Consider the following 25,426-nt stretch of genomic DNA (forward strand, 5'->3'; position numbering starts at 1 on the left):
TAGAAAGCAGTGGAACAATAGTCAAAATATTTGTTGGTGTTCTTTCAGATTAAATCACTTGTAATATGCTTTGCCATCATATACATGTTGGACACGTTTTTGACTGAGTGTTGTGGTGTTCAGACCTATATGCTCTGTAACAGGCAGTACCTTGTCAAGAAGATTTGCAGGCAGGAGTCATTCACAATTTACCCAGAAATACACACACGCACTGCATTGTGGTATCTTAATCTGTTTTATATATTTAGTTTAAAGAATTGCAGGTGAAGACATCAAAAGTTTCCATTTGAACCGTGTTTTATTGAGTGGAATTTATTTTGTTATGGTGTATATTTATTTATTAATTTGATACGACCTAGTATAGGTTTAAAAAGACAAATTTTATTTGTTCAAAACCTGACTGGCTCTGAATTGTGTAGCGTTAATAGAACTAATTGCTTTGTTGTTAGGAGTTGGCAGGACGATGGAATCCAAGCTGGCTTCTTTAGGAATTAAAACCTGTGGAGATCTGCAATGTGCTTCAATGTCAAAACTGCAAAAAGAATTTGGTCCAAAAACAGGACAAATGCTTTACAGATTTTGTCGTGGTTTGGATGATCGACCTGTTCGTACAGAAAAAGAAAGAAAATCTGTTTCAGCGGAAATCAACTATGGAATAAGGTTTACACAGGTAAATTCAAACTTACTTTCTTTTCTGCAGTGACTTCTTTCAGCTGTAGAAGAATCTTCTCATATTCTGATTATTTTCACTTACACTTTGATCTGTTAGAGCACCATCTTAGCCACCAAATAGAAATGAGGAAAATGAAGAAGTAGGAGACCAAACGATAAAATGGGAGGAGAGACTGCAAAAGTATTGGACTGAAAAGAAGCTTGCACAAAATTAGCTGGCTATTCTGCATTCGGTATACAAGTCTCGTACAGAAAAAGAGAACTGCAGTAGGTTTGTCAGCACCTAGCATTCTCTTTCATTTAAATGCTGATTATTCAAAGATGCCAGTGCCTGAAACCATCACCAGCTGCTCCAGTGCAACGTTGTTACTAGACTTTTTACAGATATTGGGGGGGGGAGGGGGGAGTGTTGTTGACAAAATTGTATTAAAAAACGTAACCTGGCTCTTTAAGAACTTATTTATCGAAAAATCAGTTTGGGAGAGACCTCATGATGTTGTGTAGTCCAGCCTTTTGCTCAAAGCAGGAGAAGCTGCGAGATGAGACCAGTTGCTCAGGGCTTTATCCAGTCTGATGTTGGAAACCTCCAAGAACAAAGACTGCACAACTTCTCTGAGTAACTTATTCCCCTACTTGTCTTTTCCACATGGTGAAAAAGATTTTCCTTATAAGCCCATCTTCTAGGTGTGTGCTTAAAGTTAGACTTGCAATTCTGTGGTGGGGTTTCTAAATACATTTTTTTTTTTAAGACATTTCCAAAAGGACTTAGTATTTCCTAGTTACTTCAGCATTAGAATAAGAATCTACCATCTCACCTAACTTCAGCAGCCTACAATATAAACAAAACACTCGAAGTTAAATAAGACAATTGCCTGTGAGTCAGCTTGCTTTTTTCAGTTTACACAGTCTGGATTGCATTAACCCTTAATGATTTACCATCAGTATTTGAAAACTAGTGATTATCTAAACATGTTGTTTTTTCCCCCTCAGCCTAAGGAAGCAGAAGCTTTCCTTCTGAGCCTCTCAGAAGAAATCCAACGTAGACTTGAAGCTGCTGGTATGAAGGGTAAACGATTGACTCTTAAAATTATGGTCAGAAAGGCTGGGGCACCAGTGGAGCCAGCAAAATATGGAGGTCATGGAATCTGTGATAATATTGCCAGGTAATTATGCATGGAAAAAAGAATGGTCAGTAGTAGTCATGAGCACACTTCTGCAGGGTGTTGAGCACCAAAACTTACAGGAAGACAGGACAGAAATTTTGAAGTACTTGGTACCTCCTTGTCTACTTATCAAAGCTGCAGCAAAATCAGAAGTAGAATATTATTATCAACATTCTTCTGTGTTTGCATTGTACATACGTGGTCTTTTGGTCATCAACATGGAATGTAAATCCCCCAGTAATAGGGCATATTGGGAGGAAGAAGAAGGAAGAGATTAAGATGTCCGAATCAGAAAGAGAACAATTTTAACAGTCATCTTTTGCCTTTGTGTTTCTTCAAAGAGAAAGATGGGGAAAAAAATATATCAGAAGTTGAAAAGCTTTGAGGCATAGAAGAAACAATTTGTGGTTTTCAGAGGAAGCAGGAATGGGAAAGAAGGAATCTGACTCCACAAATGCATTCTTTGTGGTTTGAAAGTGCTTTCTTGAGAGAATGTACTCTTGTGTGTATGTAGATGCTACTTAAAAATTAAAGTGATTTAGTGAAATATTTTAAATGAATTACTGTGACTATCCATTTCTCTTGGTAGGGAGGTACATTTTTTTCCTTTTTGACTTTAATAATCTGTAGTTTAAGGTTGCTCTTATTTTGATAATAGTCTTATGAAATACTAGCTGATAAAGACATTTGATTTTTTTAAAGGGTTTGTCTTCAGATGGTAATACATGTGTACATGTATATTGTTGGTGTACATTTTTCCAGCTTGCTCAATATTGGAGCTGGTTTTCCTTTTGCAGTACTTGTAGAAGACATACTTGCATCCTGCACTATGACACACATGCAGCAGCATTTTTATTTATATCAGTGACCAGCTAAGTTTCAATGTTCTGCTACTGCAAACTGTTTCCTCACCCTAACTTGTGTAGTGTTGGGTACTTTCCTTTTCCTTGAAGGGCTTTCTGCTGTTCCTTGATAGGTTGTTGGTCACATGCTGATTGTGACAATTGGAGTCAGTTCTCAAAATAAAATTGCCTTTGTATTTGACAAGAAGGATGTCTGATCAATACCGTTCTCCTTCAAGTCTAGAGCGCATGGGGACTAGGGCAGTATTTGCAGAATTACTTGCTGCAGAAGCCTGAGAAGCCACTTTGGATTCTGAGGGTTGGAGCTGACATCAGGCACCTTGGACTGCAGTTGCCTGTTTTAGTACAGACAGGTTTCTTTGTGTCGCATCTGTCTTTCCTGTTGTTTCACGAGTAAGTCTGCAGAGAATTTTTTTGGTCCTAGAAGAGAAAAGACAGTGAAGATCTGAAATGAAGCTAAGAAAGTTGAATCTCAAGTTCAGAGACTGCCCCATGCTTCAGCTGTTCAGGAAGGCAACTTGTTCATGTCTCTTGACCTTCACAGTTACATTTTTTCATATAGTCCTAAGTTCCTCATCAGAACTGCCTTTGTTTTCTTGTGGATCATTACCAATGTCATAGCATCTCTTTCTACTTGGTCTCACTGCAGCACTGTTGATCTCACTGAGATGCTACCTATGGTGGCTGCCCATCCCTGGTGAAATAGGATAACCGAGTTTACTCTGACTGGGTAGTCAGATTACAGGTCCCTGCCAAAGGAGTAGGACCTTCAGCTTCCACAAGCAGTGCTGTTACTCTTAACTTATTTATTTCTGATTCTTCCTTGTTTCTTATTGTTCAGCTGAAGATTTTTTTTTTTTTTTTAATCTCAAATGTATTTATACGCTTGCATACTGAAAATGCAAGAATGAAATCTAGGCACAAAATATCATGTAACCACATGCTATTTCATACAAGGTTGTCTCAGAACCTTCTAAATACATGTTTATTCTTGATGCAGACACTCCTGTATCAAAGTGGTTGTTCCTTAGGTAAAGGGACAAGCCTGGCTTTTGTGTGACAGTGCATTTGTCATCTTTGAAGATAGGTCTTTGCTACTCTTCCCTCCATCTCCAGTTATTGTAACTGATGAATCCCGCCTGAACTGAAGGATCATTTGCTCAGGATTGCTGATAACAGAAGAGGTAGGGGTGTTCTTTCAGTGGGTCAACAGGAGGACTTGCATGCATAGGGTCTGTCTCATACTTGTGAGCTTGTGACATACAATTCAGCTATATTAAAAACCGAAACTACAAAATCCACCTTTCACTATCAGAAGCTCATCACCTTTTGGGATTGGTATATCAAGAAGAAAATCCATCTGTCTATACTTTTGTCTCCTGGCTATCCTGAATTCTTTAAGCTGAAGATTTAACAGCCTAAGAAATATTTTTAGGATTGAGAGTTTGTTGAGGTAGCGCTTTATTCCTCCTTTACTGGAACTAGTGCCAGACTGCTTTCTCACTAACAGGTCAATGCTTTGGACCTCATTTCTGTGGTCAGGCATGCTAATGTACATGGGCCCTGAAATTTTCCTAATTCATAAAGTCTTCATTAAGGGAAGATGAGGGGCACCCAAGGATGCCAAGTTGTTCACACATAGCTAAAGCAGTTTTGATGCCAGGATCTCATTTGTCAGTGTCTCTGTTTCTGCTTCTGGCTTTACTAATGAATTTTCCAACTCCAGTCAATCCAAATTATGCTATTTGATGATAGAGGTGCTTTGTTAGAGCATTTCTGTTCAGTCTGGTGAAAGGCTTTTTAGCAGCAGCAGGGTAAAGTCTGGAAACTGCATCCAGGCATGTGGATTAAATCTCAGGGTGATGTTCCCTCAGGTGTGCTTTCCCTATGTGCAGCCTAGTTTCAACAGTTTGGGATTATTTACTGGAGCTAAAAGTGACCAGTTTATTCAATTTAAGGTTTTCTCAGCTATAGCTCATGACCCATTTCTTCCCCCTTCACCTACAGGTGAATGAGTTGCTATGCTTTTTCCTCCTACAGGTCAAGATTCCCTAGAATGATAATCCTAATGCTACAAAGGATTCAGACTCACAGTCACGCTTAAAACCAAATTCAACTTCTAAGATATTAATGGTATTTTTACTGTATCATTGATATTAAGTCCTGATAGTAGAGCACAGACCTTTGTAAAATATTCTTCTGAAATGATGTGTACCTTTAGAGCCATCCTGCAATTCTCCCTTACATTTTGAATAGTTGCATCTTAATGGTGATATTGATCTCCTTTTTTTTAAAAATGTTAACATGTAAGGCTCAGGGATGTGTTCATATCATTCACAGCAGGAAGATTTTTCTTTTTCCTACTGGGAGAGCCAGACCTTTCTGGAGATCACTTGGCGCTGTTCATGGTGGTTTCTGACAGTTTCAGAAGTAGAGTAAAATTTAAGGAAACACTGTCAAAGTGTTTAGTAAGTCATCAGGATGGCACCCTGTCAAATGCCAATGTGGAACTTACTTTTGTCCGTAGGGCCCACTCCTGCATCGGTTACCTCAGTGAGAAGACTTTATATCACACACATACATTCGATTAGCCACTTGAAATTCTGTCCTGATCTGTCGCAAATGTTAGGCCATTAGAGAATCCAGAACTACCAAGCACTACTGATGCCCTGCCAAGCTCTCAGGTGGCAATTTTTAAAACTCACAACCAGGTAATTTTGTGAGAGTTGTTGCAGAAAATTGCCCACAGTGTATTTGGAATGTTGTTTAAAGTTGAAGTAACTTACCATTAATCCAAGTTCATTGCTATTTCTAATCCACATGCACATGCCTATATCTCCTCCCTCCGACTTCCTTCTGAAACTCTTGGTTTAGACATTTAACAATTGACAACTGAAGTAACGAACAAACTCTTTATGAACAAACCTTGAGTGAAGAAGAGTGCATGAGTGCTTCTCTATGAGTACTGTAAAGTGAAACTTTTTTGTCTGGCTTCAGTAGAGAGTAAGTATATAAATACATACTATATTTGACAATTTAATATGTAGACTGCACACTGAGAATGTTCAATTAGTAAGTAATCTGCTTTTTTTCTGCAGAACATGCGTAGTTCTAATTACCTTTAAAAAGATAGCACAGAACAAAAAAAACTGTTCAGTTTCTGTATGCCAAGAAATTATGATCTGTCTTTCTTTGAGGTCCTCTCTGGAATAAATACAAAATTGTTGTCTTTAGGATTCATGATACAGTTTCCTTTTTAATCATATTTTCTATTCATTGTAGGACCGTGACTCTAGACCATGCAACAGACAGTGCAAAAGTAATTGGGAAAGAAACTCTAAACATGTTTCACACAATGAAACTGAACATATCAGATATGCGAGGGGTGAGTTAATGGGAAAACTGAAATTTATTCTCTTTATCAACCTTCCTTGTTGTCTTTTGTAAATTTTCAGTTCTCCAGGGTAGGCAATAACCGTACTTAAGCAAAAGTTTAGATAATGCAAAGCTTATGGAGATTGGGCTATGCAATAATAATATGTTTTGTATATTTACCTTTGAAAAACATAGTTGCAAAGCCATATATGTAAAAAAAATAAAATTTTATTGTGGTATGGATTAATCCACAATTTAAAACCATCTGAGGTAATAAACTTTAGACTGTATCTTCTACAGCTCTATTAGCACGTGTAAGTTTTATTTTGTCTTAGAATTTTTTGAACACTTTTGCACAGTTTTTAGTTAAGTAACTAATATAAATACTGCTTGTAATGCCAATCAAAGATAGAGATCAGAGGAGTTTTTACTCTAGACTGCAAGCCTTAATGCCAGGAAAGTTACCATCCTACGGTTTGGCCTTTGAAGGTGAATTGCTGGATCTTTTGAATCATGGTTTATTTCAGAAGACTCTTGCTCATATTAGTGGTTTTGTTATAGCAATGTGAACCCATGATAAGACTATTTTGGCATCATCCATTTGTTACAACAGAGCAGAGAGGCTTTCTAAAACAAACTTGTTTATTGGTCATATATACATAGAAGTAGGAGTTTAATTCACAGTGTTTCCTTGCAAAGTCAGATCCATGGCTTGAGTTCCTTCTTGGAGTTGAGGATGTATTTATCATCCTCTCCCTGTCTTTCTAGTTTACTCTCTGTCTCCTTTGCTGTCTTTCTTGACCTCTTACATTGTGCTATTTCACTTGATTTCTTTAGGCTTTGTTTTAGAGGATTCTTCTTTAAAGATAGTATCCCATGGGAGTTGTACATGTTGTTTTGCAAAACAGTGTACTGCTTCTGACCAGGTGGCTCTGTGCAGTTCTGGAGGGGCCATTCAGTTCTAGATTATATAATAAAGTCCAGATATATCCAAGGTCCCTCAGTGGTATTTCAACAGACTTCAGACACCTCCAATATCTGTTTCTGTATTGGAGCTAGTCCCCTTAAGCTTTGCTTATACATGAGCTGAGTCATGCTTTATAGTGTCCTTTTCCTCTCAATATCTAGAAACCTCCTAAAGTGATACCCTTAGCTGTTCGTGTCCACGCTTGGGCACATGATTCAGTCACTTGTCCTGTAGACTTCACATAACACTTTCACTCCAATGCTTGTCCTAAGAGTTAAAAAAAACCAAGGCAAAGTTGTTGTACAGCACAGCAAACACAGCATTGCAAAGGCTTCTTTTAAGTTCTAGAACTCAAATCTAGAAATATTTCAAAGCAAAAAGATAAAAGTGCAAAGAAAAACTTTTTACCATGACATTTTAATATCTCATTAATTGCAACTAAGAAACTGTTACTGAACAAAATACTTGCCATTTGATTATAAAAGACCTAGTGGAAATAAAAACAGTAGCTTCATGCTTTCTGAATCCTGAATACAATTTTTTTGTAGGTGTCTTTTTTTTTTTTTTTTCCTTAATAGTCATGAAGAATTAGCAGTAAACTTGCAGAATGTACCAGTGAATTCTTAGTTGGAAACAGTTTTTTGAACCCCAGTTGATTTGGTATTTAGAAGTTAATGAAAAGTGAGGATGTCTTTCAAAATGAGGAACACCTTATCTGTTAAAGACTACTTTCACCAAAGTGGTTTAATCCACTGAGACTTTGAGAGAACTATGTCTAGAAGTGAAACATTATTTTTCTCATCTGTAGACTGAACTGATGGATTTAGTATAGATTGTCCTCAGGAAAACCATTCTTTTCTTGTATGAGTAGCCAGATTTAACACTGATCACTTCCTGGTCCGTATGTCTGTCTTTGTTATTGTCTAAGGAATTTCATAATAAATGCATTGTTTCATGATCCTGTTGACAGCACTTTTCTATATCAGAGAAGTTAAAATCGTATTATCATTAATTTCTTAGTTGTTGGATTGTGGTGGATAATCCTGGTATTTGTTTGGGATGTTTTTAGTGGCTATTTATGTGTATATATATATATATAGAGCATACTTTCATTTATATATATATAGCATACTTTCATTTATATATATATAGCATACTTTCATTTATATATATATATATATATATAATATATATATATATTAAAAAAAGCATACTTTCATTTGTTCTCTCTGCCATCTGCAACAGGTAGCCAATTTCAGAGAAGGCAGTGCTATTATGAAAGAATCACAGATATATTTTTTAAAAAAAATTTTTTTAAACTTCATTAAATAAACCTATAAATGTTTTGCATTTAGGTTGGAATTCAGGTACAGCAATTAGTTCCCATCAGTAAAACCACTTCGGCTCACTCAGCAGTACAGTCTGGACACTTACCTGGTGGATCCCATTCAGTTATTGATCTTTTTCATGTTCAGAAAGCAAAAAAGTGCTCAGAAGATGAACATAAGGAAGGTCAGTAAGCTATACACTTTGCATGTGTGATAATTATCAGTTCTGAAGTGCTCCAACATAGATTACCTTTTGGAATCCTTATTCAATATTATACCAGTAGAAATTATTTAATGTAAACTCTTAGAGAGTGGGTTTTGCCGCTGCAAATTAAAATGCTACAAATAAAACTCTGTATAGGATTATTCCAATCTTTTTTTTAAAGTTAATAGTAACAGTAAACTTTGAAATAGTAGGTGTTATAATTATACTATATACTGTATAAACTATTTAGCAGAGAAAACTGGAAATTAGCTTCACTGTATCTTGAATCTTCAGAGTATTTTTAACTGTTAGATGATCATTCTGTATTTTGTTTTCATATGTATAGTATTTGTGGCTGCTATGGACCTTGAAATATGTTCTGATTCAAGAACTTGCACTTTTCTTCCATCTCGTGGTACCCATCTCACATCTGGTCTCAATTCTAATGTTAACAACACTGAGTCTGCTGTCAAATGGAATGGCGTGCATCCTCCTATCAGCGTAAAATCCAGGCTTAATTTAAGTATTGAGGTTCCATCTGATTCCCAGGTAAAACTTGAGAATATAAAACATCTGCAATGCTGTAATAACTTGGGGTTGTCTGTCTTATTTGGATAGCGCAAAAAAAGTTACATTATACCTTTTTAAAATAAAAATAGCTCTAGTAGAGTGATGCAGAGTAAGAAACTGTTATTGATGCAAAACTATTTTGCCTGAAAACAGGGTTTTTTAAAAGCAGTCATTTATAGGTTAACTCAAAAAAGATTGTATTTATTCAAAGGAAAGAAATAATTTTACAGTATCTTTTTCCCTTCCCATCACTTGCCAAAGGATTGCAATGGAAACTTGCCAAAGGATTGCAATGGAAACTTGCCAAAGGATTGCAATGGAAACTTGCCAAAGGATTGCAATGGAATAAGAATAGAAAAGATGTCGAGGTTGAAATACTAAAAAACATTACCTTCCCTCCTTTCTCAACCAAAGCCCAGAGCCTAATTGCGAAAAACATGCAATAAACTTTAGTAAAACTTCCATCAGAGAAATTAGGCAGATTGTATAGTTAATGCTCAATGTTTATATGATTATGATACAATGAAGATTTTTAAATACCCTTTTCTTATGTTGACTCTTAAAAATTATTTCTGATTAGCTTAATCACTGATGAGCGGCTCAAGAAGAACTTTGACAAGTACTTTGTCATTTTCATGAAGACAGAATTTTTAAATGTTTTTCCATTGCTTTTTAATGGCAGCAGTATTCTTTGCCACAGATGCCAGTAAATGATAATCAGGTAGTCTTCTACACATAATTTTGTAAAGTCATGTATTCTATACCAGGCTTTAAATTACACTATAAATCTGTCTTTAAGCTTTAGTCAGTGTGAAGCAACTGAACAGCAGCTAGTCTTACACTACCTCATATACTTTTACAATGACTGTGCTCTAAGCTTCTGCCTAAAAGAACATCAAACTTGTATGTAGATTAAATTATTCATCTTCCTGTGTTTTTTCAAATTTTCTTCAAATAATATTTTAGCTAAGACACACACTTAACGTTTGTACAGGATATGACCCTTTAGATGAGTGGAGGACATTCTTTAAGTAAAATATTTCTGTGGGGTTAGGGGTTTTTTGTATGTTTTAACAAAGGAAGACAAAGTTAGGCAAGCAGACATCTGTTAGAAGGGTCTGCTATGAGCAAGCTGTACTGAGTTCGGTAGGTATTTTAGGTATAAGCAGATTTATATGCTTTTCTGTAAAACTCTGTGACTTTAATTTCTGTAATTTAAATCTGTAAAAGCATTTGTTGGTGTTCTGTTAACGGCTTTTCCAAATATTTACACATTTTTAGAAGCAAATTATGCTTTTGCCAGGAAACTTTATTCTATAATGCAATACCCAAGCTAGCTCAGGATCTAAAAGCAACTATGACTGAACAATATGAAGCTCCACACACTCAGCTTCTGCTCTAGTAGGAGCATCTATGAACAAGTGAAAAATGCACTAACTGTGCAGTAGAGTTCCTAAAGTTTTGATGGCCTTATGGCACAATATGCTCATCTTTCCTTCTGCTTTATAACCATATCATAATATGGAATATAATATGGAATCCAGTACTGGGAAGGAATGGTGAGCGTTAGTTCCATACTGCTACTTGTGTACTGTGAACTAGGAAAGCAGCAGCAAGATATTTTGCACCCAGCATTTCCCAAAAATGCTTATAGAAGTATATATGTAGCAAATTTGAAATGAAGTAATATGAACAGAATATAAAAGAATAACTGAAGAGCTTAATAATACAGATAGCTTTCATCAAAACCTCTCAGTTACCATAATCCAAGTAGCTTTTCATAGATATTTCTAGTTCCCTGTAAATCAAGAATCTGGTCATAAACTCCAAATTTTCTTCTTAAAGGTAAACGAGAGGGTTTTCTAACACTGCTATGGAGTCTCATTTAGCAGAATTTACAGGCAAGCATTGGCCTTTACATAGTTTTACTCAAATTTTACTTGTGAGAAAAATTATGCTGTACATCTGCTTGTCAGTTATATTCATTCTGTCACTTGTGCAGCTGTCATTATGTACAGCAACTTCTAGTCACTGAGGGGTCATCTCATTTTTTTCAAGTCGATAATTGATGGTAAGTAACAACTATGGCAAGCAAAAATTTGAATCTAAAGCTTATTTCATTATCAGAATCTATGACAAGAATCTGACAGTATGCAAACATACATAATACCATTAAAGTAAATTAGTAACATGTATCTTAGAACTATATAAAGAAACAAATCAGTTGCTTACTGCTTTATAACTGGGCACCAATTTAGTATTCGTATCGACATACTGCCCATATAATTTAAACTCAGAATTTGTGTTTCCTTATCGCTTTCTAGTTGTAGAGGAAACCTTTGATATGATTTGTGATGAGACACTGAACACCGTGGAAAGATAAAACTGAGCGTTCCTATTTACCGAACTACTTAGTCTTAAACAATATTTTTACATTTTGCTGCTGCAGATATAATGATCAGGTTCCTAAGTATGTTTGCATACACAGATGAAAATGTTTGGGTTTTTTTCTCTAATTCAAGAACCTATAGAACTATTTTTTGACTAAAATTAACTCTGTCATCTATTCCTTAGAAAAATCTAAAAGCTTTCATATATTTGTAGCTAGATAAGTCTGTGCTAGAAGCTCTGCCGCCTGATCTCCGAGAACAAGTAGAGCAAATATACACTGTTCAGCAAGGAGAGAGTTATGGAGATAACAAAAAGAGCCAATAAATGGATGTAACCCTGCACTTCTGTCACAACCAGTTGGAACAGTGCTTTTACAAATACCAGAGCTCCAAGAACCAAATACCAATATGGGAATTAATGTAATAGCCTTGCCAGCTTTCTCACAGGTAGGATGTCTGCAGGGTATCAATAAACATCAACTTTATACCTATAGGAAGTATTAGCAGCTTTTTCTTAAGACCGTTAACTAGAGTCTGTGACTTGCCAAAATTATTTATGGTCCTTTAATATATTTAAAAAGTCTGCTTTCAAAAGTTACTTGATGTATCACAAACATAGTACGATAGCATTTATTAAAGATCTATACTTGTCAGAATGCCTATGTTTTTGCTGTTGTTTGATGTCAAATCTCCTCATTTATACTTTGCTTTGCAATCCAGTGTGTAAATAGCCTTTTTTTCTGCATTGCAGCTGAGTTACACTGCACCATAAGTCTGAAGCAGTCCTAAAATCTGCTTAGCTAGTCACAGGAGACTCACTCTGTTTAAGTGGATGTTCTGATGGTATAAAGCCAACCTCTACTAGCTTCTGTAGACTTGTTTGTTTATATCACATTCCTGGAAGAAAGGCAGGCATGGCTAAAGATTGTGCATATCACCGTAATTTTTAAACGGGATCATAAACAGCATGTCCAGGATGAAGAAAGTGCAAAGTTGTTTCTCAAAATAGGGGCCTGAAGGGAGAGCAGGTAGCAGTAATGATGCTTCTAATAATATTCCACCCTTCAATCCAAGATGGTGCTGAACAAATGTAGGGTAAAAGAAAATAAAAAAATCAGATTGGTTTACCCAGAGATATAATACCTTGCATGTGCATCATTTACAATAGAGCAGTATTTTTATTTTTCTATTTGCTATGCCATTGCTCCATTGCTGTTCTCAAAGTGATACCACCTAATCAGATTCATAGAGAGATACTTGTTGCTGTTTCTAAGGCATAATGCTGCTCAGCTCACAATCCAGAGAAAATTAGATAGAAATTCCTGACCTGTTTTCCGTAAATAGTAGTTAATGCATAACTGTTATTTAGAAGATGTGTAGTCTATTCAGCTACTAAAATTTCTTCGCCTTGATTCAAGTCCATTGGTTCAAAACCAGTGGTGTCAATTTTTATTCCTGAGCTACGAAGCTGAGTTTTGCCTATGGAGATATTGCACACGTAGTTTATGAACTCTCCATGCCCCAGCTGTTTTAAATTATGTAGTTCCATTCATTCATAGGCAAGTGTTTATCTTGAACTTGTGTGTTAAATTATGCTTTCCTTTAAAGTACACCCTCCATACTTGTTTTACCACTCAGTACTCTTTTCCAGGGTAATTTTTAACTGTATATGACTTTCTGTAAAAATTACACTTAGTTTGTGTTTATGCTTTAACTATCTATTAATTAGGTAGTTGAAAATTGATTGGATTTTTTATAACAGCATTCATTCTTGAAATTGTCTTAGGAATACTAATTTACACACTCAAATGCACTGGTTTTCCTCTCTCTTATCTCTTCCTGTATTTTGTGACTCTCTTACTTGATCCAGAAATGTCAGCTTAGCAGGGCAGCCTTTTTGTTTGAAGATGTAGTTCAAGAATAATTGGCTACTTCCTATTTATCCATGCTACCTATTTTAGAATGCCTTATGCTTGTACTCCAAATTTTCTCGTGAAAACTATTCAGGTTTCTTTATTGGCAAAAAGAGAACTAAGATTTACAATTTTCATTTTCCAAGTTAAGTCCAAGTTTAATGCCTAGAATAATGTGGTTGAATAGCTTCCTTAGGCTTGGCAAAAGAAAAAGCTAAAATCATCTCATTAATACAGGAGGATTTGTTTCTGTGTTAAAATCAAACATGAGCTTAAATCAAACATATCATCTTTATCTAAATGTAGTTTGATACAGGGGTTTTTTATTGTTAAAGTCGTGTGGGAGTGTATGTTTGTCGTGATTTGGGACTGGTCGGCAGCCAACCACCACGTAGTCACTCTCTCTCCCTTCCCCTCCGGCAATGAGAAGGGACAGAGAGCCAGGCTTGGGGTTTGAGATAGGACTGGGGTGGGGAAAAATTCCCCTTTATGATCACGAGCAAAAGGCAGACTCGTTAGGGGAAGAAAAAAAAAATTATTACAGACACTAACAACACATAACAGAGTAGGACAGTGAGAAGCATTGCCACATCTTGAGAACACCTTCCCCCCACCCCTCCCTTCTTCCCGGGCTCAGCTCTGCTCCCGATATCTCTACCTCCTCCCCCAGTGGCGCAGGGGCAGGGAATGGGGGGTGCAGTCAGTGCTGCCACTTCCTTCATCTTTGGTGAGGGGAGTGTCTGGAACTTGTTCCCCCCTGCTCCATCGTGGTCCCCCTCTCACAGGAGACAGTCCTCCACAAACTTTCTCTGACATGAGTCCCTCCCACGGGCCACAGCGTTCCCCACACTGCTCCGTCATGGGTCACTAACTTCCTCTGACTGGATTCCCTCCCACGGCTGCAGCCCTTCCCGAGCTGCTCCGGCGTGGGACACCCCCACATGCTGCAATCCTCCCAGCACTGAATTACAGCAGCGGGGCTGCCTTTTCCCATGAGACCCTGGCCTTCTTTGGGCACAGCACCTTGGTCAATCAAGCAGAAGCCACAGGCCATAAATCAATGTCTGCTCCACCGTAGATCTCCATGGGTGGTGGGGGGGGCCGCCCTGCCGTCTCCCCACAGGATACAGGGGGGTCTCTGCTCCGGCACACCTCCCCCCTCCTTTCTTCCTCTGTTCCCCCACTGACCTTTGTGTTCATGCAGCTGCAGCAACTCCTCCTCACCAGTCCCACTGCTCCTCACCACGTCCCTTCTTAAATACGTTATCGCAGAGGCGCAGCTGATGGGCTCAGTTTTGGTGCAGAGGTGGAGCTGACTTGGAGCTGGGGGAGCTTCGAGAAGCTTCTCACAGGGGCCGCCCCGATAGCCCCCTCCCCTGCCACCAAAAAACTCCACCACTCACTCAAACCCAGGACAATGTTGTATGAGTGCACACAAACATTTAAGATGACTTCTTTCAAATGATGCAGTGAACTAAATAGTAACAGGTTTCAGGTGTAGAAATATTGCAAGCCACTCCAAATTGAGTTAGCTACATCAACTCAGCAGATGGAAATGAGGCCCTGTCATCTTTTTATAGCTTAATTAGGTTTGGTTTTCAACCTCTTGTCCCTTTTGTCTGAACTGTGTTTTTATGACCAGGTGTCAAGTTAATTGGCTTCTAGTGATTTGTTCATTAGAAAACATGTAGAAAATGTCTTTTGTTTTGGTAACATTTTCCCATAAAAAGAATCCAGATAGGTTGCATTCCTTTCCATCAGCTGCTGAAGTAATTTTTAAATTTAGAAGAGCTGTATATCTCTGTAGCATCTGAATCCTGTAAAAGTGAAGGATGCAAGAAGTAAAGTTTACATATGCTGAGAAATTAATAATATTTGTAGCAGTGGCATTAATTACTAGTGGCAGATTTGCACCTCATCCTTACATTGTCTTAACATGGTATAGATTCATTCTAAGGAAATTTATATGGAACATCAAAAATACAAATAGCTGTATGCTGAGGTAATACATGAATTTATAAAATCAAGGTTCTGTGTACTGTGAATGTGATACAGCTATGTGAAAGCTATGTTAGGACACTCTGCCTGTAAAGTCAATTACCCAAAACTCCAATTAATTAATGTAGAATTCATATAAACTTGACTGATGGCTCTTCTAACTGAATTTTTTTACGTTACACTTGCAGAAGGCAATGATAGGGGGAATAACAAAAACATATCCAGTTCCCTGTGCTGCATTATTTCTGCAGGAATTATTAAGTGGTGTACACAAAAACCAGTGTTAATTTAGGGCCTCCCAAATTCCTGACTCTCAAATGCTGAACCAGGCAACACTAACCTTTTTTTAAGTAGTTTTATTAGATAAAATTTATATTTAAAAAATAACTTAAGCCTCAGAACTTAATTGGCTACATTCCACCACAGTGCTTTGTTCTGTGCAGTGTATGCAGTAACTGAGGTCGGAGTTGTTCCTGTTTCCTCCTTTAATCAGTGCATATTTTGTGAGGTGAAAAATTCGTGTTGGCACATGAAGTTTTAAAGGTAGAAAAAATGTTGTGCTGCATTGATGAGCTTTACCAGTGGGAGCATGTTCATGTTTATTATCTATATAATTTAGACATCATATGTGTGAATAGTACAACCTGCCTTCCTGATGTAACATACATATTTTGTTTTAAAAAAAAATCAAATCTGTTGAAATTAAGTAACTTTTCATATATGTGCATACTGACATAGAATAAGTACGGTATCTCAGGTAATGGTAGAAACTGTATTGTGCCCTTAGAATAGTAGTAGTTTTGAATAAATTTTTGTTTGTTTGTGCACATCTCTGAATTTTACCACTGAAATGAAGGACACTCTCCCACTGGGCAGACTTAATCCTCTAAATGATGGGTTTGCTTTTTTAAATTAGATTTTGCAGATTATGAGCTGAGCTGCAAAGACTGTCCAATAATACTGGGAAACTCAGAATACAATACTAATCTGTTACTAATTTGCTACTTCAGGCACACAGTGAGGGAAGATAACCAATGATACATGAAATTTTATTTTGTCCATATGAGTGTGTGTGGCAATTGACAACAAATTATTTCCTGCCTAGAATTCAGGCCGCTAGGACAGTTGGAAGGGACTGTGTTTTTTCATTTGAACAAGGAGTAGACAGCTGCGGGAGAAAGAAATTAAACCCTTTTGCACTAGTTCAAAATATGAGGTATCTGGACTTGTGTTTCCTGTCTTTAAGGAATTGAGACTATTTCCAAGGATATTTTGTTTGAGGAGCATAGCAGCTTCCAGGAAATAGAAGTATCAAAAGAAAAGAAGGAACAAAAGTCTGATTGCCACAGTGTTTGAGTTTGGAAATTTGAAGGGAGTACTCTCTGAGTTAGGCTTAATTGTGCTGCTAATATAGCTGTACTGTATATCAATAGATGAATAAAGATAGCGGTGAATAAAGTAGGTAAATAAAGATGGTTAGTGTATTATAGGCCCATAAATAGTAATTTTATAAAACAATAAATGTAGAGCAATATTAAATGGAAAATGTTGCGCTTTTTACAAGCTAAAGTACATGAAGAAAATGTACATCGTGTTTTACAGTGTTTCAGTTAGATCTCATTTTTGCTTGGCATAAAATGTAAATACCCTTCTCGTGAGTGATCTAGAGGAAAGCAAGCAGTGTTGCTCACTGGTAGAATAATCAAATGAATCTTTTGTTACTGTTCAGGTGGACCCTGAGGTTTTTGCTGCACTGCCTGCTGAGTTGCAGGCAGAGCTGAAAGATGCATATGATCAAAGGCAAAAGCAATCAGAGCAGCAACCTGCTAACACTTTTGGTAAGTATATGTAGTTGTACAGTAGTTTCATGTAGGAGTTGTTTACTATTCAAAGACTTATGCAACCTTAAACAACAAACTGGAGATATATAACTAAGGCTTCTATGGAGATGCAGTGTTAAATCAAATTTCTGTATTTATTTTTGACAGACAGTGACTTACAACCAGCTGTGGTCTCATTTTGCAAACAGATGCCTAGCTTTACTGAAATGGGCAATTAATTCAGTTCATGGGGACTGTGGCACTAAACTTGCCCATGTCCATATGTTTGCAGAATGGAATCTAAACCTGATATGTCTTGTGATTTGAAGTATTGCATCTTCAGCACCTAAGTTAGTTAAACTATGTTCAGATAGCATTCTCATGGTTCCCTGAAACCCATAGCATTGGTACAGGTTTCAGGTTACTGGAAATATGGTATGTCAGACCATATGTCTGATAGTCGGATGGTTTTACTCTGAGCTGATCACCCAGGTCTCCTTTTTCTAATCAGTAGAAAGAAATAAGATTAATTCCCTGTGAATGTGCTTTCTCATAAAACAAGTTGGAAATGTCATTGGGTTCACTGCCAGTTAAATACTGCATTATTATAATCAAACCTCGATTTCATAGTCAGTGGACTAATGCAAAAATGTTGGTACGATGGAATGAGAGCCATTTCCTTGGTAAACTGGCAAAAGCAGTTTGGGGAGCTTTTTGTTGCTGTTTTGGCTGATACCCGCTAAAACTTCCCACCAGAGGTTATCTAGATAGGTGGGACACTGCTGTGACTGAGGCGAAGCAATTTGTCCAGTAGGCTTCAGATTTCGCCAGCTGCTTGTATTCAAGCACTGAAATGCTTGAAATTGAAAGGCTTATGAATAGTTGAGTATCCTCCGAGTACACTAATTAATGTCTAGCAGTGCTTTTCAAATACTTAAAACACTGCCCATATCTAGAATGGCATGGGAGTGTTAAAGTTGCTTTATCTAGGTTATACTCTCCTAGTTGATCCATAGATTTTTATGGAAGATAGAGTCTCCCTTGGAATGGAAAAGTAATAAATTTTAAATATATCAACCACTGTCTATTCTTGTGGTTTTCAGTGTCAAAAAATCCTTTCCTGCATCTGAAGCATGCACCAATGAAAAATAAGAAAAAAATCAGGAAGAAAAATCCAGTCAGTCCTGTAAAAAAGATTCAGAGTCCTTTGAAAAACAAACTCGTTGGTAGCCCTACAAAAAACATGCCAGCTACATCTGGAAGCCCACAGAAGCTAATAGATGGTTTCTTGAAACAAGAAGGAACAGCTGCTCAGGTAATTTTAACACTAACGGTTTTCAGTAACGCTGCATCTGTTTCTTTAGACTTATTCCATGTCCACAAATGAAACTTGTTTTCTTTACTGCACTCTACTTGACACTTATCTATGTGTATATATGGTATTACCATATTTGTCAGACTGAGCATTATCAACTTTTATGTTTGGAACAGCCAGAAGCAGTTCCATCAACTTCAGATTCTTCAGGCCCATCAGCTCTGCAGAATGAACAGCCTGGTTCATTTAGGCCACAAGCACCCAACCTAGCTGGAGCTGTTGAATTCAATGATGTAAAGACGTTGTTGAAAGAATGGATTACAACTATTTCAGGTATGGGATGTCATGCTGGTGGTTATCTTGCATGCATCACGAGGGAAATGATTTTTTCAGTAGGCTTTTTGAACTTTCTTCCTTCTTCCTTCCCTCTTCCTTTCATTGGTTATTTTTCACCGTAATCTCAAAGTCTGACAGCCTTGCAATCTTTGAGTAAATTGATTCTTCCTACTCCATTGTTACTGTGGTTTTGCCAGCTCCTGTTTCTTGCTTAACCATGAAAATCTACCTGCTCTCTCAACTCATTTGTCACATCCTTGTCTTATGCCTTGATGTTACTTCTGTGGGAGATTTTCCTTATTTTGTCCAACAGGTTAAAACCACTAGGATGAAAGCTATTGAAAGGGAATTCTTCTTTTATGAAGATGTCATTTGAGAGGCAAATGAAAGCAGTTTTTTTCAAAATAATTGCTTAGAAGAGTTCTACAATAGAGTGCAAAAGTGTAACACCATGGCTAAACTGTGATTTGAATTGTAACATTATGTGAAATAATGCCTTAATGTCTTGGGAAATCTGACCTGCGAGACTCTTTGTACCCTGGGCATTACTATTCTCCTAAGAGTTTCAAAACAGCCATTCCATTCTAAAACCTTATTTCTTCTCCCTTTGCTTAATATGAGCTTGGCTGTCATTTCTTACTGAAGAAAAAGAAGAGGTCTGCAAGACAGATATTTCAGGACCTTGCAGTCCTTTTACATACACAACTTCTGATACTGGGGGGGAGGTATGGGGTACAGCAACTGTCAGATCAGCCCTTGCTGCACTAACACTGCAGAATATTTTTCTATTGTATTCCAATTATCCTGTTATTATATTGTAAGTATACTTAGAGAAACATTCTCTTTTTTTTTTTTTTATTACAGATCCTATGGAAGAAGACATTCTACAGGTTGTGAAGTATTGTACTGATCTAATAGAAGAAAAAGATTTGGAAAAGTTAGATCTGGTTGTTAAGTACATGAAAAGGTAACTTAATTTGTGACATTTAGACTATTTTTATTAGAATTTATGCACTAGGTGGTTCAGTGTGAGGTTACAAGCCTGTTAGACGTTCCATTGATGAGTGTAAATATTTTAAGCTTAAATTTTATTTAAAAACTGGGAAGGGGAGGAAAGGAGAAGTCAGGCTGTTAAAATAGGTAACTTGTTAAAAATTGAGTGGCATTTAATAGTATTTGCTACTAAGTCTTTTGTTTCTAGACAAAGGATGTTGTTTTTGTCAGCATTGTCCCTTTTCTTTATGTGGTTTTTATTTATTTTTTGTGGCATCTTAGATCTTTCCTTTGTTTCATCTGATTTAACTCTCCTGCTGTATCCAGATCCTGTCTTGCCTCCAACCTATTAAATCCATTTTTATTACCTAGTTATTGTGCTACTATTACTCTTCCCATGAGTCAGGAGGCCCAAATTCTGTTTATGACTTGCTTACTAACTGGTACTTAACTGTGGAGCTCAGCTTTCCATGACTTGGTTCTAGAAGATATTTGTTTCACAGAGGTAATCAACATCCAAAAGACTACAGCAGTGTAAAAACTTCACTGTGCTTTTGTATTATGGAATGTCTTTAGGCCTCAGAAAATGCAAAACACATGGTGCAGTTAACTGTTTTGTTGCATGCTGTGTAGTAAATTCCTTACAAAACTCTTGAGAAAGCATCATGTCCCATTCCTGGTGCTGTGTGCGGGATGGGCACCGATGGCGGTGTGTCTCCAAAGCCTGGTAACAGGCGTAGGACAGGAATCAGGAGTTGGATGCTACACAGATGTCCATGTGATACTGATGTTAGATCTTCCAAAGCTGTAAGTGTAGGAACCCTCTGCTCTCTGCTAATAGTGATCTAGAAGGGGATTTTGAGAGTGCAGAGCTGCTTTGTTTTCCTTGTGTATTTCCGTAATTTGCTTTTCATAGCAGCTGAATGATGGAGGTAACTCATAGCCTTCTGTGGGCCTCCATGATTTGGTTCCATTTTTAGCAATAAACATAATGTAGTGCCCCCAGAACCAATGATTTAAATGTCTTAATCACCACTGGCATTAATTGGAAGAAAAAGTAGTCTGTATGTTTTAGGATGAGGAAGGAAAGATGAGGATCCAGAACATTGACAGTTCTGATTCTCCAGTATGAAGTTGGTAGAAGGTCACCACTTTAATCACAGGCTTACAACCACAGCAGTCTGCTAACATTTACAAGCTGGTGTGACACCACCCACATCAAAAGTTTCACCAGTGAACGGCAGAGGCATCTGTAGTGTTAGGTAAAACTTGGTATATTTGAAGAGAGAGGGCTTTACCAAGGTCAAATCCAAACACCAGTCATAGTGAACTGCTGTGATTTTTGTTTTCCAGTGTGAAGACCAAAACTTACTGTAAAAGGGCTGGTTCTGTAACGGTAATTTTGTCCCTCTTCCTTTTCCCCTTCAGGTTAATGCAGTCATCTGTGGAATCAGTTTGGAATATGGCATTTGACTTCATTCTTGACAATGTTCAGGTAGTTTTACAACAAACTTACGGAAGCACATTAAAAGTTATCTGAACTTGTAGTAAAGAGCTTGATGAGAGCCTGGAGCTCTCTGCTAGCTGTGCCATAAGTGCTTGTGAGGTATTTGCAAAGTGCATGATAGTAATACCCTGAGTTTTTATAATTTCAAATTTCTTTTTAAACAACAAAGTGTTTTGTACATTTCTTTTCAGAAAGTGCCAAATTTGTCAGTATTGCATGTAAATAATTGTGTTAAAATTCTTTTATTGTAGTATAGAATCTATTTACAAAATGTTTGTTTATAAAGTTTTATGGATTTTTACAGTGAAGTGTTTACAGTTGTTTAATAAAGAACTGTATGTATATTTTTGTACTGATTCTATTTTGTGATGCTTCAGTTTGAATATAGCTAACCCCTTTTATTAAAGCCGCACCTTTGATTCATTTCACAAAGTTGTACACAGTGACACTGCCTCAGCACGCATAGGAGGCTACTTTTTGTTCCTTCTCCACTGACTTTGCAGATTTTAAGTCAAGGAAAGAATACTAGCTTGTTCTCAGTTTCAGCCTTCAAAGCCAGAAGCCAGTGTGACCCGGCTGCTCCCAAAGCAGGCACAGTGTTAGCTGAAGCGTCAGTGCTCTCCGAGCTCTGTGTATCCGGGTGCGCTGTCGCCTCCGGGGATGTGTGCTCGGGGAGGAAAACAAAGGGAGATCTTGAAACGGTTGCCCCACAGCAGCAATGGGAAGGAGCAGGGAGTAGCTAAGGAGGAGCACTGTTTAAGCCTGTATCAGTCCTTCTGCATCACTCCTCCTCAGGATAGAGCCACTCAATATACTACAGTCCTCCCCAGCCTGACATGCATTTCCTTTAGGCAACGTAACAAAATAGGTTAGAGTGAGTAGCAGAAGTGAAAGAAATAGCCGCAGCGCTTTGTGCCCATGGAAGGGACGGGTATGCTTGCAACTCTACAGTTTACGTTTGGGGCAAGCCTCCTTTTTCCAGATGCACGCCAGCCTCATGTTGTTGTATTTGGCTCAGCATGTTGAAGCAAGGCTGTTTAGGTGCATGGAAAGAATGAAGACCACTTGCAGAAAATCCAGGTGATTGATAAGAAAAATCATTTCTTTCTGAAGAAATTACGGGCGGGGGGAAGGTGGGGGGGGGGGAGAGCAGAAGTACCACACAGTATCCTGGGTGGGTGTAGGCCCACCTGACTGACTTGGAAGCTGGAGTACAAACTGCAGCTAGCCTTGGAGGGGGTTTTGCACCACCAGCTTGGCTGGAAGCATCTCCACTGGCCCAGGGAGTGCACCTGGATCAGTTGCAGCTACCGGCACAGCTCAAGCAGGGAGTGCTCTGCAGGGCATCACTTCACGGGCTGCAGCACAGGTTAGAGCAGTGATGGTGCTTTTTAGCTTTAGGTCCCTTGCATCACACGCTGGGAGAGGTACCAACCTGGCAGCCTTCTACAGCCAGGTGAGGGAGGGGCAGTAGTTGCTTCCCTTGACTTCAGTAAGGCTTTTCATCATATCTCCTGCACCATTCTCGTAGGCAAGCTGATGAAGTGCAGGCTGGGGAACCGTGTGGATTGAAAACTACCTGGGCAGGCAGGCCCTGGGCATGACAGGGCGTGGCACAAAGTCCTGGTAGAGGCCAGTCCCCCCAGTGCTGCAACCCCCCTGTCAGTACCAGTTCCAGTCCTGTTCAACCTCTTCATGGATGTGTTGGAGAATGGGGCAGAGCACCCCCAGCCTGTTGGCTGATGACACAAAACTGGCTGAGAGCAGAGAGCTGTGCTACATCTTGTGACCAACCAGCTGCTGGGAACCTGGTGAAGCTCAGAAAAGAGAAGTGCAAAGTTCTGCCCCCAGGGAGGGACAGCCTGGGCCCCTGGGGGACAGTGGGCCAAAAAGCAGCTCTGCAGGAAAGGCCCTGGGGGGTTGCTTAAGGCAGCTCCCAGGCTGCAGGAGGAAAAACAGCACCAGCAGGACAAGGGAGGAGATGGATTATGCCCCTCTGCTCAGCACTGGTGAGACACAGCTTGAGGGCTGGGTCCAGTTCTGGGCTCCCCAGCATAAGAGGGACAGGAACATGCAGAGCAACTCCAACCCAGGGCCACAGTTGTTTGAGGGAGTGGAGCTTTTCTGGTAATACCAGGGGAGGCTGAGAGGGGTGGGACTGTTCAGCCTGGAGTAGAGAGGCTGGGCAGAGCTCACCTGGGTGTGGAAACACCTGCTGCAGGAATAAGGAAGACAGAGGAGTGTCTGGCTCTGTGTTACCAAGTGAAAGGGCATGAGACAGTGGGCATGAACTGGTACAAAATTTTCCTTTTAAACAGCACATACACACACCACCCTCCCCACCACACACACACCCCCACCAGGCTGGCCACAGGAGTTGTGGATCCTCCAGCACTAGAGATGCTCAGAAGCCAACTGGCCCCAGCCCTGAGCACGGGGCTGAGGACACCCCCTCCAGCCTTACCCAGCCTGGGCCAATACTGATTGTTCAGGCTCAGGTGAGCTTGTTAGGTATTGTCCTGACGCCTAGGTGTACAGAGGTATCTACAGGGAGAGAGCTGAGCTGAATAAAGGTGTCCAGGCTTCTACTAGTTCCTAGTTGGGCTCTTTCAGAGCTCCTTGAGTCACTGCTTTTTCCTTTTTTCCCCAATTAAGTTTCGGGCCCACTGCTGTGGTTTTCTGAGTACTATTCAAGACATACTTAAAACTAGCATCTTAAAAAAAAAAAAAAGGACTCAAAGCATTACTTAACCAAGTAAGATTATTTGTAATTATATTTGAATTCTCCCTTAGTGATAACTGCTTCAAGCCCTTAAATATTATATTCAACAGTTACCTCCTTCCGTAAAGCCTTTTGGTGAAGGTATTTTACAAGTTTCACAACAGCAACCTGCAGTTTTTACCTGTGGGAATAACACCGTTCCACAGTCAAGGAAACAATCAAGAATACATGAAGACCACAATGTTTGACATCTGGGTTCTTAAGAACTTTTTTTATTAGTGTAGTTTTCATGATTGCATAGTTTGCAAAAGAAAATTATAACAATTGAATGCAGTCTCCTCACTGTGATCATTCTATTCTAACCACCAACACGCCCAGTGCTGTGAATTTGCACCACAAACCATACTGAAAAGGTCGTTTTCAATAGCAAGTTTGTAGTCTAACAAACCAAAAAAATTCTGTTAAGTTCAATTCCATTGCTGAAGGAAGAAAGTTATTAAATGTTCCTTTGTAATGGAGCCCACACAATCCCAACCACAAGATTCAGATTTTTCCAACAAAAGAAGTAATCTGACAGAAGAAATCTGATCAAACAGCTTATTGCAAGTTAAAATTCTTGTAACTGTTTTTAAATGCTAGAAATCTCAGCTACATGAAAGATCATTATCGATATTGTTTCAGTTTGTGCTTTTGAAAAGTGTTTGTCCAGCCCCTCTCAAACATGAGTCGCAAGTTACCAGGAGCCTACCTGATCAGGGGTACAGCAAGCTGCCACCCTAAGCAGGGAGCCCCAGGGGAAGGGGAGGAAGAGGCTGCAGTGACGGACTGCCTGCAGGCCACTGCCAACGTCAGCAGCCAAAGGGCCTTTGGAGCCGGTCCATTCCCCCGGTGCCAGAAGACTCGACAGGTTTGATGCAGGATCCAAAGTCACGGCTCGCATGCCGACAAGCATTCTGCAGGTGCTTACCCCAGCTCTGAACAGCAGCTGGAGAAGAGATGCCACCTCTCAACTCCTCCCAGCAGAGCCTCTCCAGGGCCGGGGACTTGCGAAACACCCGGCCTGCAGCTCTGGTGCTTGGGGAAGACTGCACGAGCCGCCACAAGCACCAGGCACAGCGAGCGCTCCGCGAGGGGAGGCGAAGCCGGAGGAAGAAAGGCCTGTGCTGGAAGGGCCCTCCATGACTTTGCCAAGCCCAGAGCAGCCAGCCTCCGCATGGCATCGCCACATCTGCCACAGCCCAGGAACGGCACCTGGGTTTATTGAAGCAAACTGTAAAACAAACGGACCA

The 25,426-nt window shown here is 39.0% G+C and overlaps 1 protein-coding gene across 1 annotated transcript in view; it reads left to right on the forward strand.

Annotated features, from left to right (window-relative positions):
- The window catches only part of REV1 (REV1 DNA directed polymerase), a 66,949-nt gene extending 45,192 nt beyond the window's left edge, over positions 1–21,757 (forward strand). The window contains 12 exon segments of the mRNA XM_033004934.2: positions 450–670; positions 1,663–1,835; positions 5,981–6,083; positions 8,396–8,552; positions 8,920–9,122; positions 11,748–11,838; positions 11,841–11,980; positions 17,174–17,282; positions 18,368–18,579; positions 18,756–18,912; positions 19,780–19,882; positions 21,337–21,757. Of these exon segments, the coding sequence (XP_032860825.2) occupies positions 450–670; positions 1,663–1,835; positions 5,981–6,083; positions 8,396–8,552; positions 8,920–9,122; positions 11,748–11,838; positions 11,841–11,980; positions 17,174–17,282; positions 18,368–18,579; positions 18,756–18,912; positions 19,780–19,882; positions 21,337–21,448 (1,781 nt within the window). The 3' untranslated portion in view covers positions 21,449–21,757.
- The last annotated feature ends 3,669 nt before the right edge of the window (positions 21,758–25,426 follow it).

The sequence above is a fragment of the Tyto alba genome, unplaced genomic scaffold (genome assembly GCF_018691265.1).
Source record: "Tyto alba isolate M040663 unplaced genomic scaffold, T.alba_DEE_v4.0 Super-Scaffold_45, whole genome shotgun sequence".
Lineage (NCBI taxonomy): Eukaryota > Metazoa > Chordata > Aves > Strigiformes > Tytonidae > Tyto > Tyto alba.